At 33.9% G+C, this 15,594-nt stretch overlaps 2 protein-coding genes and 1 long non-coding RNA gene across 4 annotated transcripts; 1 reads left to right on the plus strand and 2 right to left on the minus strand.

Annotated features, from left to right (window-relative positions):
- Window positions 1–4,036: 4,036 nt before the first annotated feature.
- LOC112766894 (uncharacterized) lies at window positions 4,037–5,672 on the minus strand. The gene is made up of 2 exons (XR_003184605.3): window positions 4,911–5,672; window positions 4,037–4,794 (listed from the first exon to the last, which is right to left on the minus strand). It is a non-coding gene; the product is annotated as an uncharacterized lncRNA (long non-coding RNA).
- Window positions 5,673–5,820: 148 nt separating this feature from the next.
- Window positions 5,821–10,320, plus strand: LOC112764193 (uncharacterized). Its single transcript, XM_025809735.3, has 12 exons — window positions 5,821–6,007; window positions 6,083–6,269; window positions 6,350–6,432; window positions 6,843–6,918; window positions 7,049–7,116; window positions 7,776–7,860; window positions 8,183–8,304; window positions 8,401–8,484; window positions 9,145–9,291; window positions 9,375–9,483; window positions 9,569–9,688; window positions 9,956–10,320. The coding sequence occupies exons 2-12, from the start codon at window positions 6,176–6,178 to the stop codon at window positions 10,030–10,032; spliced, it is 1,065 nt and encodes a 354-aa protein (XP_025665520.1). The 5' UTR covers window positions 5,821–6,007; window positions 6,083–6,175; the 3' UTR covers window positions 10,033–10,320.
- A 73-nt stretch (window positions 10,321–10,393) lies between these two features.
- LOC112764192 (uncharacterized) lies at window positions 10,394–15,332 on the minus strand. Of its 2 annotated transcripts, none has more exons than XM_025809732.2 (9): window positions 15,160–15,332; window positions 14,786–14,861; window positions 14,096–14,587; window positions 13,792–13,963; window positions 12,914–13,211; window positions 12,621–12,693; window positions 12,090–12,180; window positions 10,875–10,954; window positions 10,394–10,763 (listed from the first exon to the last, which is right to left on the minus strand). In XM_025809732.2, the coding sequence occupies exons 1-9, from the start codon at window positions 15,318–15,320 to the stop codon at window positions 10,569–10,571; spliced, it is 1,638 nt and encodes a 545-aa protein (XP_025665517.1). In that variant the 5' UTR covers window positions 15,321–15,332; the 3' UTR covers window positions 10,394–10,568. The 2 variants fall into 2 exon arrangements, with proteins under 2 accessions (XP_025665517.1, XP_025665518.1); XM_025809733.2 differs by having other exon boundaries at window positions 10,394–10,794.
- Window positions 15,333–15,594: the final 262 nt, after the last annotated feature.

The following is a 15,594-nucleotide window of genomic DNA, read 5'->3' on the forward strand; positions in this document are numbered from 1 at the left end:
GATTTTATTGAACAATATGAACAACTACCAATTAAATAAAAACACACTACACTTCCAAATTAATCTTCTAAATTTTAATATTAAAATAACCATTCTTACACTAGTAAAATGAACATCAAATATATCTATTATTTACATTATTTAATATTTTCATTGTTCACCTATACTTTTTTTATAGAATATTATTTATTATAGAAACTTTTCAAAAGTATTTGGTGATTTGGAGATTTACATGTAAGAACTTAGATTACAAATAATTAAAGAAATAATCATGAGGTAAGTAGAAACTTTACAAAAATGAAAGAAATGAATGAGATCTAAAATAAGAAAAACTTAAACTAGCATGATAGCCGCGCGATTCGCAGACAACACATAATTAGAATGACGTGAGTATAAAGAATTGTTGGTTATTTTATTTAGTGTAAAAAAGAAACGATCATCTTTATTATTTTTAAAGTATTTGTAAAATTTAAAATAACTTGTAATCATTTCAATTAAAAAAAAGAAAGACATGAAGAATATTACAGAGATAATACTCAATTTGGTCTCGGACACGCGAGTCTCAATTTAGTAGCTGAGGTTTCAATTGCCTCTATTTAGTCCCCAAAATTTATAAACGTGCCTCATATTAATCCCTGAGACCATTTTTAGTATAAAAAGCGCTGTTGTAGACTATCACATGTCACGTTAAGACTTGTAAAATGATGCAGTTTTGGTTTTGACATTTAAATAGCTCAAAAACGGCATCGTATTACTTATTTTGTTAGGTAAAATTTTAATAAACATCATTTAGGATGTTGTTTTTGGGTTATTTGAGTAACAAAACCAAAACGACATCATTTTACAAAGTTTAGTGTGGCATCCGTCCGTTAACGTTTGTACGTTGAAAATTATTTCAAGGACTAACATGAGTTATGTTCACAAAGTTTTGGGACTAAATAGAGACAATTAAAACTTTAGAGACTAAATTGAGAATCGCATATAAATTCAAGGATCAAATTGAGTATCATCTCAATATTATATTATTCTAGTGTTGTTTGTAGATGCAGTGATAATACGAATAATACCATTGTAATTTCAATTCATTTAGTGTTAGAATTCATTTTTATACTTAAGTAGTAAAAAGTAACGCAAATTTGATTTCTAGTAAGAATTTAATTTTCATGATTCGGTTTAAATCAAATCACACAAAAAGTGGTCTAATTTTCAATTATATTTTCATGAGCTATAATATTACCAAAATTATCCTCACTAAAGAGTTAGTAGTAATAGTTAAAGGACAAAATAATTATTTCAAACACACTCTACATGTTCTATTTCAATTATATTCTTTTAGTTCCTAATCAAAGAATTCTCTCCATAATTAATTTAATTCTCTCAAACATTTTATTAAACTCTAAATTATTAAAAACTTCCAAACACCCTCAAAATTAACTCCATTCTTTTAACATTGTTGTTTAACATACTCTTTCTTGTAGTCACTTGGTAAGTTGGAAACAAAAGAACATAATTCATGAAATATAAAATTATACACAAACTAAACAAAAAACATCCCGAATGCCATATCTTTCAAATGATGTCTCCATTCTAATTACACTAATGATGGACGCACTAATTGCTGCGGAAAACTTCTCTATAATCAAGAATAGAGCTTCAGCGTGTATTCTTAAAAATACAAAAACTAAATGTAAGAAGAAGAAACAAAAAAAAAGAACAAACTTGCAATATTTATCTAAAGCTCATTGGAAGTATCATGTGGACTTTAATCTGCCTGTTTTTTAGCCTCCAATGTTCTCTAGATAAAAAAAGCGCATACCTTAAGAAGCCATTGGATTTATCAACTAAAGATCATCCTCTACATCTAGCAACTAAACCATGAAACCAACAAAAGAATATTTTTTTAGTCACTTAAACAATGTTTTCAGAGCCCGTAACTCAAAATCATAACACAATGAACGTGTGGAACATTTTCATCAAACGTGTTGTGCAAGATGAGGTTCGTGACCAATTAAGCCTCATCCTGACAAAGCCGGGTCATTAATCACTTATTAGTCATTCGACATCAATCAAAACAAAAATAAATAAACAAACTGATTTTTAAGAAGTTCAAAAATGTAAAAAAAAAAAAAAACTTGAATGCGGCCATGAGAATTGAAAATTGCATCAGTTACAATGGCAATTAGCAATGTTCAATTTAGATGGGATGGTACAGGACCTTAGGTGAATAACATAATTTAACTATTTTAAACTCTATATCACCTCACTTACCTTATTATCAGTCTAGACAGATGATATATGTAAGTAATTTAAAGTAAGATAACAATTCTCTTTTATGTATAAAACAAATATTATAAAAGAATAGACGCACCAAAGACAAAGCTGCATCAAAATTTTCTTGTTTTGATATTGTGACAACTCAGTTCTTGCTTAAAATAGAATGAATTGTAAAATAGAAATTTTGGTTATTAATTACACTTGGAGTATGATTGAAGGGGAAAAATGCCTTGATATATCTCTCATATCTTCAGTCAACACACCTTAGAATTTCACAAATGAACTACTATAAATAAGAAATCAGATGAAATCAGTAACTTTGATGCACACAATCAGAAACAGAAAGCATCATTAGGGGCAGATGTGGCATAATAAACACGAATTTAAAGAAGGAATAATGATTTTTTTAATTGTATATATGAAATCCAAAATGAAATGAAATAAACCTCTGGGTATCATAGTCAAAAAACATGCCACCAATTCAAGCAATCACACTATCAAAGAGACAGAATAATTAAAGTACTTACCTAATGATGCATAAATGCAAATTCAATAGATTATGCATCTTAAATAGAAAATGTATATATCAAATGAAATCTAAAAAATAGCAAAGGTCTTGAAATTATTTCAAGATCAGACTCTTGTATTTCAAAATATTGCATGAATTCTTTCCAGTAGGAACAAAAAATGCAGCAAGAATTTTTTGTTTGACAAATGAACCAATCAAAGATGCACCTAGTAGGAAGAAAAGGTTAAAAACAATCAACGCCATCATCTTAACTTCAACTAATGAAAAATAAACAATGAAACAAAATAGTAACCACATCGTGGGATTTCAAGTTCTTTGAGTTCATCAATTGTTGCAATAACATCATCAGTTACAAATTATTCTTCCATATTTACTGTTGTTTTTTCTTAATTTAAATGAATTAGATCCTTGATAAAAAATTATCAGTATTATCTCTTTTTATCTGGCATTTTTATTCTCTATTTTCACTCATTTTTTGTTATGTATTTTATTGTAAGATAAAAAAATTAGTATTTTCTAATATTTTTGAATATACAATCATTTTGGATAAAATTCTATTTTAAAAAGATACCTGTCTTACAGAAAATTGTAATACATAGACATGATAACAAACTTTATTGACCTTTTTTTGTCAATTGTCTCTATCTCTGCTAGTATCCTCTACCTCGTCAATATAGAAATGTGTAATGAAGGATATTTACAATCAAGATATTAAAGGAATATATAATGAATTTGCCACTCATAAGAAGGGCTATAATTATAGTGTCCAAATTTATTGCCAAATCAAGATATGTTTTGCCTTTGCTGATCTTATCCCAAATTTTAGTGCCATTTGAGAAATAAAAAGTAGAAGTCAACTAAAATCAAAATTAATCTCAAACCAAAAGTTTCAAATAATTTTGAAAACCCAGAGGCTGCAATAGACGCTCACTTTCACTCAATTTACTGCCAACTTTGTACAAAGATTATCCTCCAACTTGAACCTTTAGAAGCCAAAATGACCAAATATATAAATAAAGGACAATTATAGATTTGATGAAAGAGATTTATTAGAATGGATGAAGTTAGTTACCATGTTCCCACGTATCCTCCTAATTATAGAGGTTTGAAGAGTTAACGATCTCTTGCAATGAACAAAATTAATTAAATAAATAAAGGACCTGAAAACAGAGCATGCACAATATCAGTTAAAACAAAGTCACCAAAATAATAGAATTTAAATAAATAGATAACTTGATGAAACGATGAGAACTTTTTATATCTGATAATGGAATGTATTACAGAGCAATAAAAAGCATATGAAATTCAAGTATGTGAAGCAGTAATTAGCTCAGCCAAACTAATTAGAAATTGAATTGGGGCTTGTCAAAACACTATAGGGGTGATTCTAAATAGATACCTATTTGATTCACAATTTTCATTGGAAACATATCTTTATCAAACATGAATGACTTGAAACAAACAAATGAATAATAGGTATGATAGGAAATAAAAAAAGAATGCACACAATATCAAACTGCTGTGACGTATTGTCTGAAAAATCCTGCAAGTGTTTGAAGAGATGTTCTACGCCTTGTTCCTCTTAAGGGAAGATAAGGAAAATGGTCAAGAACAAAAAAAAAAAGAGGCAGAGATATTAATAAAATGATACACATTATCTGCTTTCTCAAGCTCTTTCAATTTTTCCTGCATAGTTTAAGAAAACACAGGAAACAAATTTAAAAGAAAAATGGATAGCAATAAGCTTGGCAAGAAATTTTGACGGATAACAGACAATTCAGAATTTGCAAAGAAGTTTGCTTGCAACAAAATTAGATTCCACTTTATTAGTAAGCAAATCAAAATTATAAGAAAGAAAGAAAGAAGCCGAAGAAATTTGATGTCATGATCGAGGCGCTTGAGTTATGCAAGAATCCTATGCTTACCCGTGAATTATAGAACCATTACCGACAACACTTTAAGTTGCAACTCGTTTGAATATGTCTGAAACCCTAAATTGCAAAAAAAAAAAAATGAATACTTGAAAAAGTCAGCAAAAGAAAAGAACACAAAGTATTGAAACCTGAAGCCAAATAGTGTTAATCCCACTTTGGAATAAATAACTAACAGTAGAAACAGTATGCATTTGGAGGAAGGAGAAGAAGTATGCAAGGATCTTTTCCAGCTTTCAAGCGCATGACGTGTAGCAGATTCCAACACTTCTCCAATCTCTGTTTATTGCTGCGGTGGCACGTTGTTCCCCATCGTGCTTCCTCCATCTCTGGGTCGCCCTACTTCTCTGGACTTCCGAAATCTCCTTTCCCATTTAGTCTGACTTTTAAGATAAACTTCAAATCTTCAGCTACAATCTCGACCCTACTGGTTGCTTGTGCTATAGTCTCTGCTGCTAAAACTTCTTCTTTATCTGGGTTCACTCAGTTCTTTCTCCTTCGACACAAGGCTTTTCCTTGTTGCCACATTTGCAACTTCCAGCTCTATTCTGATGAACGGGACTGCCCAACCGATCTTGGTGACTTGAAACACAATTTCCAGTTGGTGACATGAAGAGAAAAATGAGAAGGAAGAGGAGGATCAGAAGATGTGGGGGTGGCGGGGGTGGTGAGATGAAGAAAAAAATTAAGTTTCTTTTCTTTTGTTGCTTTTTAATTTTCAGTCACCAAAAATAAAAGGGAAGAGAGCAATTTGATTTTGAGAATAGAATTGTGCGGGAAAATTCCCGCTTCGGCACACCGGAGGGAACACTGTTCTTTGCTGCAACGTGTCGTCACCACCGATGATGCTAAATTGAGGGAATACTGTTCTGTGCCTCGTGTATTGAACTGGTTAACTTTTATATTTTAAATAGATATTTTGCAATACTTCATTTCATTCTACTTAAATCCTGAATTTTTTTAGTTAATAGAGAAGGAGCAGGGATTATAATCTCAAATACTCTTTTTTTTTTGGTAGGAATTGTCATTTATTGGGCCTGGGCCAGTCAACTAGCAGGACCAGGATCCCTAAGGGAAAAAAAAAGTAAATGAGAAATAGAAAACGAAGACTTGGAAAATAAAAAAGAAAAAATAGATCGGGAGACGGGAGGAGAAACTCGTTGACGGAGAAACGGAAGAGTAAATAAAAAAAAAAAATAAAAGCAAAATTCCTGTGTTGGTTGCTGGGGGCAGATTGTGGTGGAGTACTGAGTTGCGATAAAGACAGAGAGAGGTTTGATTCATGAATTGATTTGAATTGAGTTGTTTCCGTTGTGTTTGGGCGTTTTTATGATTCATTAATTTGCAGGCCACCGGCGGGGATAGGGAAGGGGAAGGGAAGTCCCAAATTAGTGCATACAAATTCTTATTCATATCGATCGCATAAGAATAAGAAAGAGATATGGGTGTCACTTTGAAGCAAGTGATTAAGAACCTTGACGCCTTCCCCCGCGCCGAAGAGCATTTGTTGCATAAAACTCAATCTGGGGCTCTCGGTATCTATCTATTCCCTTCCAACTTATTTCACCCTTTTTTCATTATTTTTTCCCTCAGCTCAATTTTTTGTTGCTTGCAGTTTCCGTGATTGGTATAGTTATAATGGCCACCTTATTCCTGCATGAGCTCGGTTATTATCTTTCAACCTACACTGTTCATCAGGTTTCCTTGCTCTCTTTTCTCAAACATGTCGTCATATCCAAATTCTCTCTTATCATTATGATTGCTTCACAAGTTTCTTTTTTTAATTTATTTATAATTATTAAACTATACTTGCTTAGTTCTCGTTAGCTGGGTTGGTGTTTGATATATACTTTGTGAGAATAAATTCAGCTGAATAGAAAAGGAATGAAAAACAGTCACAAAGGTGCATTAACTGCAGAATGAAACAGGCTTCCCTTGTTTTAGGACACTTTGCTACATTTCCTTTCTTTCTTTTTCTACCATTGATATTGTGGAATAAACAAAGGGGATCTGTTATCCAACCTTTTAGGTTCTCAATGAGTATTCATACTATGCAGATTCACATAGGATATGCAAAAAAAAAATTGACTTATACTCTCCCTTTTCAGATGTCAGTCGACTTGAAACGTGGAGAAAATCTTCCCATTCACATAAATATGACTTTTCCTTCTTTACCTTGTGATGGTTAGCACTGTCCTTTCATCTGCTTCAACAATAATACTACAACTTTATCTCTAGTTTCTATCTTTGTTTTGAATCTCTAATTTGCTTTAACATTGAGGTTTTTAAACGTTCATCTTGTTTCTGTGGGCAGTTTTGAGTGTAGATGCCATTGATATGTCAGGCAAGCATGAGGTTGATCTTGATACAAACATATGGAAAGTAAGTGTTTTAGTATCTTTTGGTATATCTAGAATTTCTACAACTATACGTTTTTCCTATTGTTGATTTTTGCAGCGCATCAAAAACTTGGGATGCAATCATAAATTTTTGTTGCTATTAATACACATTTATAAACAAAGAAACAAACCAAAGTTTCACCTATATACTATTTCTAGAGATCATCATCACAACCCCTGTATAAAGGGAATGCTGAGTTAAGTATTTGTGGAGTCTCTTCCATTTCTTGTTTTGGTACCAAAGGGGACAATAATTGAATCATCATTCTTGGTTACCGACCAAACAGTTTTGAACAGGGTTTCAGTCCATTATTTCTTGAATAACTTAAAGAGGGATAAGATAGCAATGTCAAGCTAATTTGTTTGTTATGCTCTTTCTTTTTCGTTTTATGGTTGTTTTGAAGTTTGAACACCGCCACCTGCGCGCGCTCAGAACCTTTTATAAAGTTGTCACTCTAAATAATTTTTCTTTTTCTTGTTTATTATAGTAGATGAATGTGTTGAATATGCATAGTGAGCATTGTTTGCTACCCATGAAATTTTGTTTTGAGTAAATCTATTTAGCCTTCTTGAGGTTTCTTTATTTTTCTAACTTCTATCTGTTATTTAGTTGTTACGCTAATAAGTTTGTAACTGCTGTAGCTTCGCCTGAACAGTTATGGCCATATAATTGGCACTGAATATATATCGGATCTTGTCGAAAAGGAGCATACTCATCATAAGCACGGTAATTTCTTAGTTTCATTATGCCCACATTTCCAGAACTCAAAAAAATTGTATGAATTGTATCTCATTGGGTTAAACTCAGTTTATTCATTTGGGCTTAAATGGAGGGCTAATTAGGATTTTGATAATGTTGAACTTACATGAAGTTTTGACTGAACAAATCAGTAACCCAAATAAAAGAATCGTTTTCTAAATCTTTTTTCGCATATTAACTAGGTAGTGTTAAACATTGCGATAGCACAATCTGAACTTCACAGTTCCCTTTTCGTCTATTCTTTCATTTATTTTCTTGCCACTTACAGTCTTCTAACAACTGTGAGCAGATCATGATAAAGATCATCATGAAGATTCAGAGCAAAAGATTCATTTACAAACCTTAGATGAATCTACGGAAAATACGATCAAGAAGGTGAAGCAAGCATTAACAGATGGAGAAGGATGTAGGGTATAAATTCTAATCTTTTCATAATATAAAGTACTTTTGGTGTTCTATTTGTCAAACCCAGAAGACTCTTAAACTTTTGGATTCATTCTCTTGTAGGTTTATGGCACTTTAGATGTTCAAAGAGTTGCAGGAAATTTCCATATTTCAGTTCATGGGCTAAATATATATGTTGCTCAAATGGTAATACTTTTGTCCTCCCTCAATAATATTTCAGTTAAAAAATGTATATGTAAATTTGTAATTAAAATATCAGGGTTTTTCTTTTTTTTTTTTAATAAATATACTGGTGCAAGGATCTATAGACCATAATAGAATTAAAGGTGTTCTTATTTCCATGAAAACACACAATTCTTCAAGTTCCTTTTAATAGCTTTTGTATTATGTCCATAATTTTGGTAGATGAGTAAATGAAAATGTGAATTTTCCAAGCCCAAAACTTATATCATAATTGTTAGTATCCCGTCAACAGGGGAAAAAAGTGTTTATTGAAGGAGTTGATAATAGTCTCTATGCTGTTTTACTTTATAGCCTATCTAGATACTTAAAAAGAAAGAAAAGGCAGAAAGGTATCAAGGTGCAAAAATAAAATGCTTGAGATTTAAAAGTTTCGTGATGGAATTAGTAGTGGATAATTGAGAGTTGTTCAAGAAGCCAACACGATAACTATGGAGTCTACTTATTTTATAATTTTCTCTCAAGGACGAAGTTGCCTGTAATTGAACATTTTATTAAGAGCTTAGATCTGTCTCCAGTTGCATTGAAAGGATACCTCAATTGAGAGACTTCTATAGGAGATTTCCATTGAAAATGCCTAAAACAGTCTTTGATGGTTTTCTGCAGATTTTTGGAGGAGCAAAGAATGTGAATGTCAGTCATATTATTCATGACTTGTCATTTGGCCCCGAATATCCTGGAATTCACAACCCACTTGATGATACAACGAGGATTTTGCATGACACAAGTGGAACATTTAAATATTATATTAAGGTTTGAATATTGTCATTATCGTTGTTGTTTTAGTGTATTTTCTGTGGTAAACCTCCAAAAAAGCTCTCTATTTTGCGATGCAGGTTGTTCCCACAGAATATAGATACATCTCAAAAGAAGTTGTACCAACTAATCAGTTCTCAGTTACAGAATACTTTTCACCCATGAAAGACCACGATAGGACCTGGCCAGGTTGCTTTTATTCCTTTGTGTTTGAAGTAGGCGTATTTCTTGGGTAGGTTGTGATTTCATTTCTTGTGTGTCTTGTTGTCTGCAGCTGTCTACTTTCTGTATGATCTATCACCTATTACTGTGACAATCAAAGAAGAGCGACGCAGTTTTCTTCATTTCATTACTCGGCTTTGTGCAGTGTTGGGTGGAACCTTTGCTGTAACAGGTTTTTTTCCGTACTACTTACTATGCACCTTTAGCCAGGTTGATATATGGCTATTTGCTTTTCAATGAGATTATTGGGTGGAACTCATGGACAGATAATGTAGATAATTTAAGTGTTCAGCATTTTCAGCAAGAACTGAAGCTATTATAGACATAAAATTGCTTAAGCTGTTTTTCATAATCCATGGAGTTAAACTGATCCCTACTGCACTTTAATTATTCTTTATGCTAATCACATTCCTATCTAAAACTCTCCGTATATTAACAGGGATGCTGGACCGCTGGATGTACCGTCTTATGGAAACTATAACTGAGCCCAAGGCCAAAACAAGTGTATCACGATAAGATAGATGCTCATCATTCCCACTTTCCAGCAACATCCTTGGATTTATGCGATATGGCAGATGGTGGCATGGTTGAAACTAAGAATTGTAATCAACTTTTTGACAAATGTCTCTTCATAGAATTGTTTGTGCCGTTGACGTTAAGCAGTTCATATTATCTTCTACCATTCGGAATGGCTTTTTGCTTGTCCGCTTGACATTACGCAACAGACTGCAGAGTATTTTCATAGCTGTGCCACATCTTAAATCCTCCTCAAATTTTGTCAATTTAATCAGAAATTCCCTTCAATTCATGCTCAATATAGGAGAGCTTAAATTGTCCCCAAGCGAGACAAATTAGGTCGAATGGACGCATTTTTCAGTGAAAGGAAAGACAAGAAAGTATGATTAGTATTGCATGCAAGTATTTTGGATAACATATTTTAGAGCAAATGTCTTAGTATTGCGGATAATTAAGGAAAATAAGAACAACAATCTGAATCGATAAAACTAATTTGAGACAATTATATCAAGAGTTGGACTAACTAAAAGCTAATGTCATCGATGTTGCTCTTGTTGCTCTATTTGTTCTTGATGCTGCTGCTGTAGACTGTTACCATTCTCATTGGGTGTTTGATTCTGCCTATTTGCTCTCCATCTAACATATTCCGAAAGGAGACAATTCATGCTTATTGTCATCCCGAATCCAATGAATGAGGAAAGAAGGATCGACAGAATTGGATTGACATTAAGCTTCAGAGATCAAAAAACGAGGTGTGCTAAGCTATGTAATTTAGGTGTGAGGCAAGTCAGGTAACACGATAAGCATATAAAATTAATAGAGTAGGAGCTATATCATCTTACCATATTAAAAAATACGTGAGCAAACAAGATGAGAATTGCGAACTGGAAGCAAGCATAAGCCCATACGTAACTCCTGCTCACTGCCACCAAAACAAATCACCTTAGCTTTTTTTTTTTTTTGAATAGTCAGCAGCTAATAATTATTATGTTGAGGACAAACTAATAACTACATCTATATGTAGAGTATCGCAGCATTAAATTAGAGCAGTTGCACTTGCACATGAGCTAAAGAAGATATCTGCTCCAAATGACTTGAACTCATGCTTAGACAACTCAGACAACAGTGGAAGGAAATAGATAACTTAGACAGCAAAATCAATCTGATAACAACATTAAGGCCATTGAACTCCATCTAGAACCAAGTTTCTGTTAAACCATTTAGAGCAATAATTTTTTAAATAGTTTCTCCTAAAGTTTCTTTAGCTCTGCCTCTACTCCTGACCCCTTTTTGATTTCACTATCTTCCATTCAATAGTCTACTCACACGAGAATCTAGTGATATTTAATAATATTAATGTTGGCTGCTTCTTAAATGTATCTACTTTCGTCTCCATGCTTGCAAAGCTCCTTATAAAAGCAGTGAGAACCAAGTATAGGATGTTCGTAAGGCTTCCGAGTCATCGCATGATATGAGAAACTGTAAAATGCTTATCCATTTTTGATAAACAAAAGTTTGATAGAGTACTCTAATGCTCTTCAACATTCGAGCATAATGAGGACAATTCTGAGAAGAGAAGTGAGGGCGCAGCCGCACAGTTCAATTCTCTTGTTTTAGACCTTTTGAGTTGCAAAGAACTCACGTGATGTATGATCTTAACAGGTCTGTGGAGGAAGAACATACAAGCAAAATTTTAAGCCAATGATGGAAACAAAGTTATGATCTGGATTATGGAACTACAGAAATAATCATATGTTCTAGTGATTCACCAATTATAACACATGATGAGTCCACTTATTGTCAATTCAAATCGCACATGCTTTTCTTCACTATTTGATTTTTTATGATTGGTTTTTATTGTTAAGTCCCTGTTCGTGTTTCCACTGTCCCTAGTTTGTAGATCACTAGAAAACTAGGCAAATTTTGTTACAAGAGACATTTTGCCAGTATATCTGTATTTTTGTCCTACAGAAACTACCAAACAGAGCCTAAGGGAACTATGACAGATGCAAAATGACTTTATTGTGCTTTGGCAGACAGAAGGAAACAAATTTTACCCATGGTTGACGCAATCATAGATGTTAGGAGACCCAAAACACAGGAGAAAGGTAACGCAATTGCAAGAGCTCGAGGACCCAAATCTGAAACCTGGTAAACAAGAAATCAGTGTTAGGAAGAAGACAAAGGCTGATATAATTATTAACCAAAAAAATAATTTATTCCCTACGCATATGCAGCATTATCCAAGCACTCTTCAGCCTTCGTATAAAGAATTATGAATAATAAAAAAAGGATAGCTCTTTTTTCCCTCTTTTCTTCACAGCAAACACTCAAGTCACTTATCTTAAATTTTGTAAAGGAAAACATTCTAGCATCTGTTGACTGAGAAAATTGAAATTCTCCCATCAGATAAAGTTACATTTTCTGAATTAAGTAATCAAAAATATAATTTGGTCAAATGTTCTTTCACAAGTTTCTCATGCAGTACTGTGACCATCGGATGCAATAGTCCCCACATCCATCATTTGAAGCAGGAAACAGGTAGCAAGTTACCATAAAGTTCAGCATATGCATAAAGAAAGGCATACCAGTAGTTGCTCCAAAAAGCAGAAGTAAGCAAGCATGCTAACCAAGACAAGTACAGGTATATCATTCCAGATCCTGCCATGGACGAAATAAGTTGAATACATTACCCTTAGGAAACTAGTGACTCCAACATTTGTCATGCCAGACACAAGTAATTATGTAAACGTTATTCAAATTCAGGATTAAATGCATTCTTATTCTTACACAGACCAGCAACCAATAAAATATGTAGTAGGGTTTTCGGTGAGGGAATTGAACACAAAATTGACTAGCACATCAATACATGGAAACTTGCCTGTAATAAGCTATTTCCCTTGGTTGTGGCACATTTGATGGCTGTCTGGCAGGGGGTTGACGATCATAAATTTTCAATAGTGTTACCGGGAGGTTTTGAACATCCTGCTTGCAGACATCACAGGTCCTGTTGCCCTTAATACTAAACCACTTTACCGCACAGTCTTGATGAGCAAGCGCAAGATCACCTTTACAACTGCATTCCATCTTAAGTGTATTTTCTCCTTCCCCGAGCTCTGCCAAACAAATCCTACAAACTGCTTCTTCCTCTGGAATATCTGCTGTAGCATCCTCAATAGCTAGAAAGAGGAGAACAAAAGTCTCAGATAAAAGAGGAGAAGGAGGAATATAAGAATATAGTTGACCAATTAATCAAGTACAGCCAGAATAAAATATTGAATTAAAAACGTTATGAGCACAGATGAGAAACTCTACTCCTAAAAAAACTGGTTCTGTTAAATACCTAGGAATCCTAACTTAAAGACAATCTGAAATTGACAAACTTGATGATTGAAAATAGAAATGAATAAGTTAACTTCAATGTAAAGTTTATTTAATTTGCTATCCTTTAATTTCGAGAGTTAGTCAGCAATTGGCATGGAAGGGCTATAACAGGCTATAGTCTCTAAGATTGTCTATGAGAGACGCACTAAAGATTATATCACCTAGAAGCCACCAAATTTCTTTCATCTATAATGTCTACTAAACGATGCAAAGCATTACCAATCTCATGTTATATATGGTTAAGTGCCAAATATTCAGTAGTTCTTGAAAGTCAGAACTCATAACTGAATATTTCATATTGTGATTCTTGATCAAGAAATGTAAAATGGGAACCTACAAGAAATTATGTGCTCTACGTATATTTCAAGGAATTACCAATCTCCATGACTGAAGCATCACCAGTTGAGGTTCCATCAACAGTTGCAAGATGCCGCCTGGCTGAAATGATACGAATCAAGACCCTAGACTGAGTGCACCTCAATTTGGTGGCTTTGGCATCAACTGGAACCGAAAGTGATCGAGTTATGTGCTGCTTGACAACCATTGTCTATACAAGAATGGAAATATTCATCAATGCAGCATAGTTTAAAATCATATACCAGTTTAACATACAAAATGTAAAAAATTTTAGCAAGCGTTGTATGAAAACAGTTGCCTTGATTGAAGAAAAGAGACATACATTTAAATCAGAAGCACATCCCAGATGTCTGCCGTGTACACTTTCTTGACCCAAAGATGCAATTGGAGTAACCGGTAATGAGTGGGCAACCTTTGACAATGGAGAGAATGAACCTTTACCACTAAGAGAGAGAGTCCTTGAAGTAGAAGGCTTATCCAAAAGTGCATTTGACAGGGTAGTATCAGGAACCATGAGAACCGTCCTTTCAGCATCGCGGGGACTAGTTCTGGCCCTGAAGTTCCCTTGAGGAATTATACTTCTCATGGAAGGCCTGACTCTGGCCGAATTCGGCCTTGGCGGAAGTCCTCTAGAAGAGGTGGATGTGGAAGCAGAAATGGGACTGGAGAGGGAAGGACCATCCGTCTTTGCGAAAGAAGATAATGCGGCATCTAGTGACCATGGGGGTATTTGCAGAGAGGGGAGTGCAGGCCGTCTGGAGTGAGGAATCAAGGAGGCCTTGTCACCTTTTTCATTTGCATTTGCAGCACATGTCTACAGTAAATAACACAATGCAATGCTACATCAAACAATTGCAAACTGACAAAAGCAGCGGCAGCTTATAGTTTTGAGTATTGAGTGATTACAGTTTTAGCGAAGTTACATTCATATTATGGTAGCAGCAGCTAGCAATCAGGAAACAGAGAAATGGCAGATCGAAATGGAAGGCATATGATCTGTATGTGTTATTACCTGGAGGCGATGAGGAGGATGATCTGAGAAGGAATCAGCAGCGGCAGTTTGAAGCTCAGGCTGCAACCCTGTAACTCTGTTTTCCATCAAATAATAATCAGAGAAGGAAGCAAATCAGCTTTTAGGTTTGCCGCAAAAACAAAAACTGCTACCAGATACATGCCATTGCCGTTGCTCGCCCACCGATATATAACATTACTATTTAATAATTAATATTATTAATCATTGTCATTATTAAAATAAAAAGAAAGGAGGGGGGTGATGATTGCAACAACTACCAAGGGGACGGGGAGGGGGGTTTCTGGAAATTAGAGATGAGCTGAGTTCAATTCTAAAGAGCATTTTATTTGAAATTCAGATGCGATGATTATTACCCGCCAACTTCAACTTGCGACTTACGAGCTTTATGAATATGATCCTTCCACTTCTCCCAGCTCTCTCCACATTTCTTTCTTTGCTTCTTCTTCACTTTACGCACCCCATGCGCTGCCTCTGCAGTCTTCCTTTTTTTCCCTTCAGTTTTGTTTCCAAACATAACTTACAAATTACTTTTTAGTTTTTTACGTAGTATTTATAATTTTCTGTAAAAAACAATTGGAAAATTCAGTGTACAACTTTTACGAAAAAATAGTTATTATTTTGAATAATTTTATATTCATAATTATTATTAGGGTAAAGTATATTTTTTGTCCCTAAAGTTTGACAAAAGTTTCAAAAATACCCTTAAGTTTTATTTTGTTTCAATTTTGTTCCAAAAGTTTTCGATTTGCATCAAATATATCCCCAACGGTTAAATTTTCAAAAAATTT

Source organism: Arachis hypogaea, chromosome 17, assembly GCF_003086295.3.
Source record: "Arachis hypogaea cultivar Tifrunner chromosome 17, arahy.Tifrunner.gnm2.J5K5, whole genome shotgun sequence".
Classification (NCBI taxonomy): Eukaryota; Viridiplantae; Streptophyta; class Magnoliopsida; order Fabales; family Fabaceae; genus Arachis; species Arachis hypogaea.

Coding starts and splice junctions, on each gene's coding strand:
- LOC112764192 (XM_025809732.2), bottom strand. CDS start 15,320: ATGTTTGGAAACAAAACTGAAGGGAAAAAAAGGAAGACTGCAGAGGCA. Junction 13,964..14,095: donor GATGTGCTTCTGATTTAAAT/GTATGTCTCTTT, acceptor ATTCTTGTATAG/ACAATGGTTGTCAAGCAGCA. Junction 10,955..12,089: donor TATGATTGCGTCAACCATGG/GTAAAATTTGTT, acceptor TTTTGGTGGCAG/TGAGCAGGAGTTACGTATGG.
- LOC112764193 (XM_025809735.3), top strand. CDS start 6,176: ATGGGTGTCACTTTGAAGCAAGTGATTAAGAACCTTGACGCCTTCCCC. Junction 9,484..9,568: donor CCACGATAGGACCTGGCCAG/GTTGCTTTTATT, acceptor TGTTGTCTGCAG/CTGTCTACTTTCTGTATGAT. Junction 9,689..9,955: donor TGGAACCTTTGCTGTAACAG/GTTTTTTTCCGT, acceptor GTATATTAACAG/GGATGCTGGACCGCTGGATG.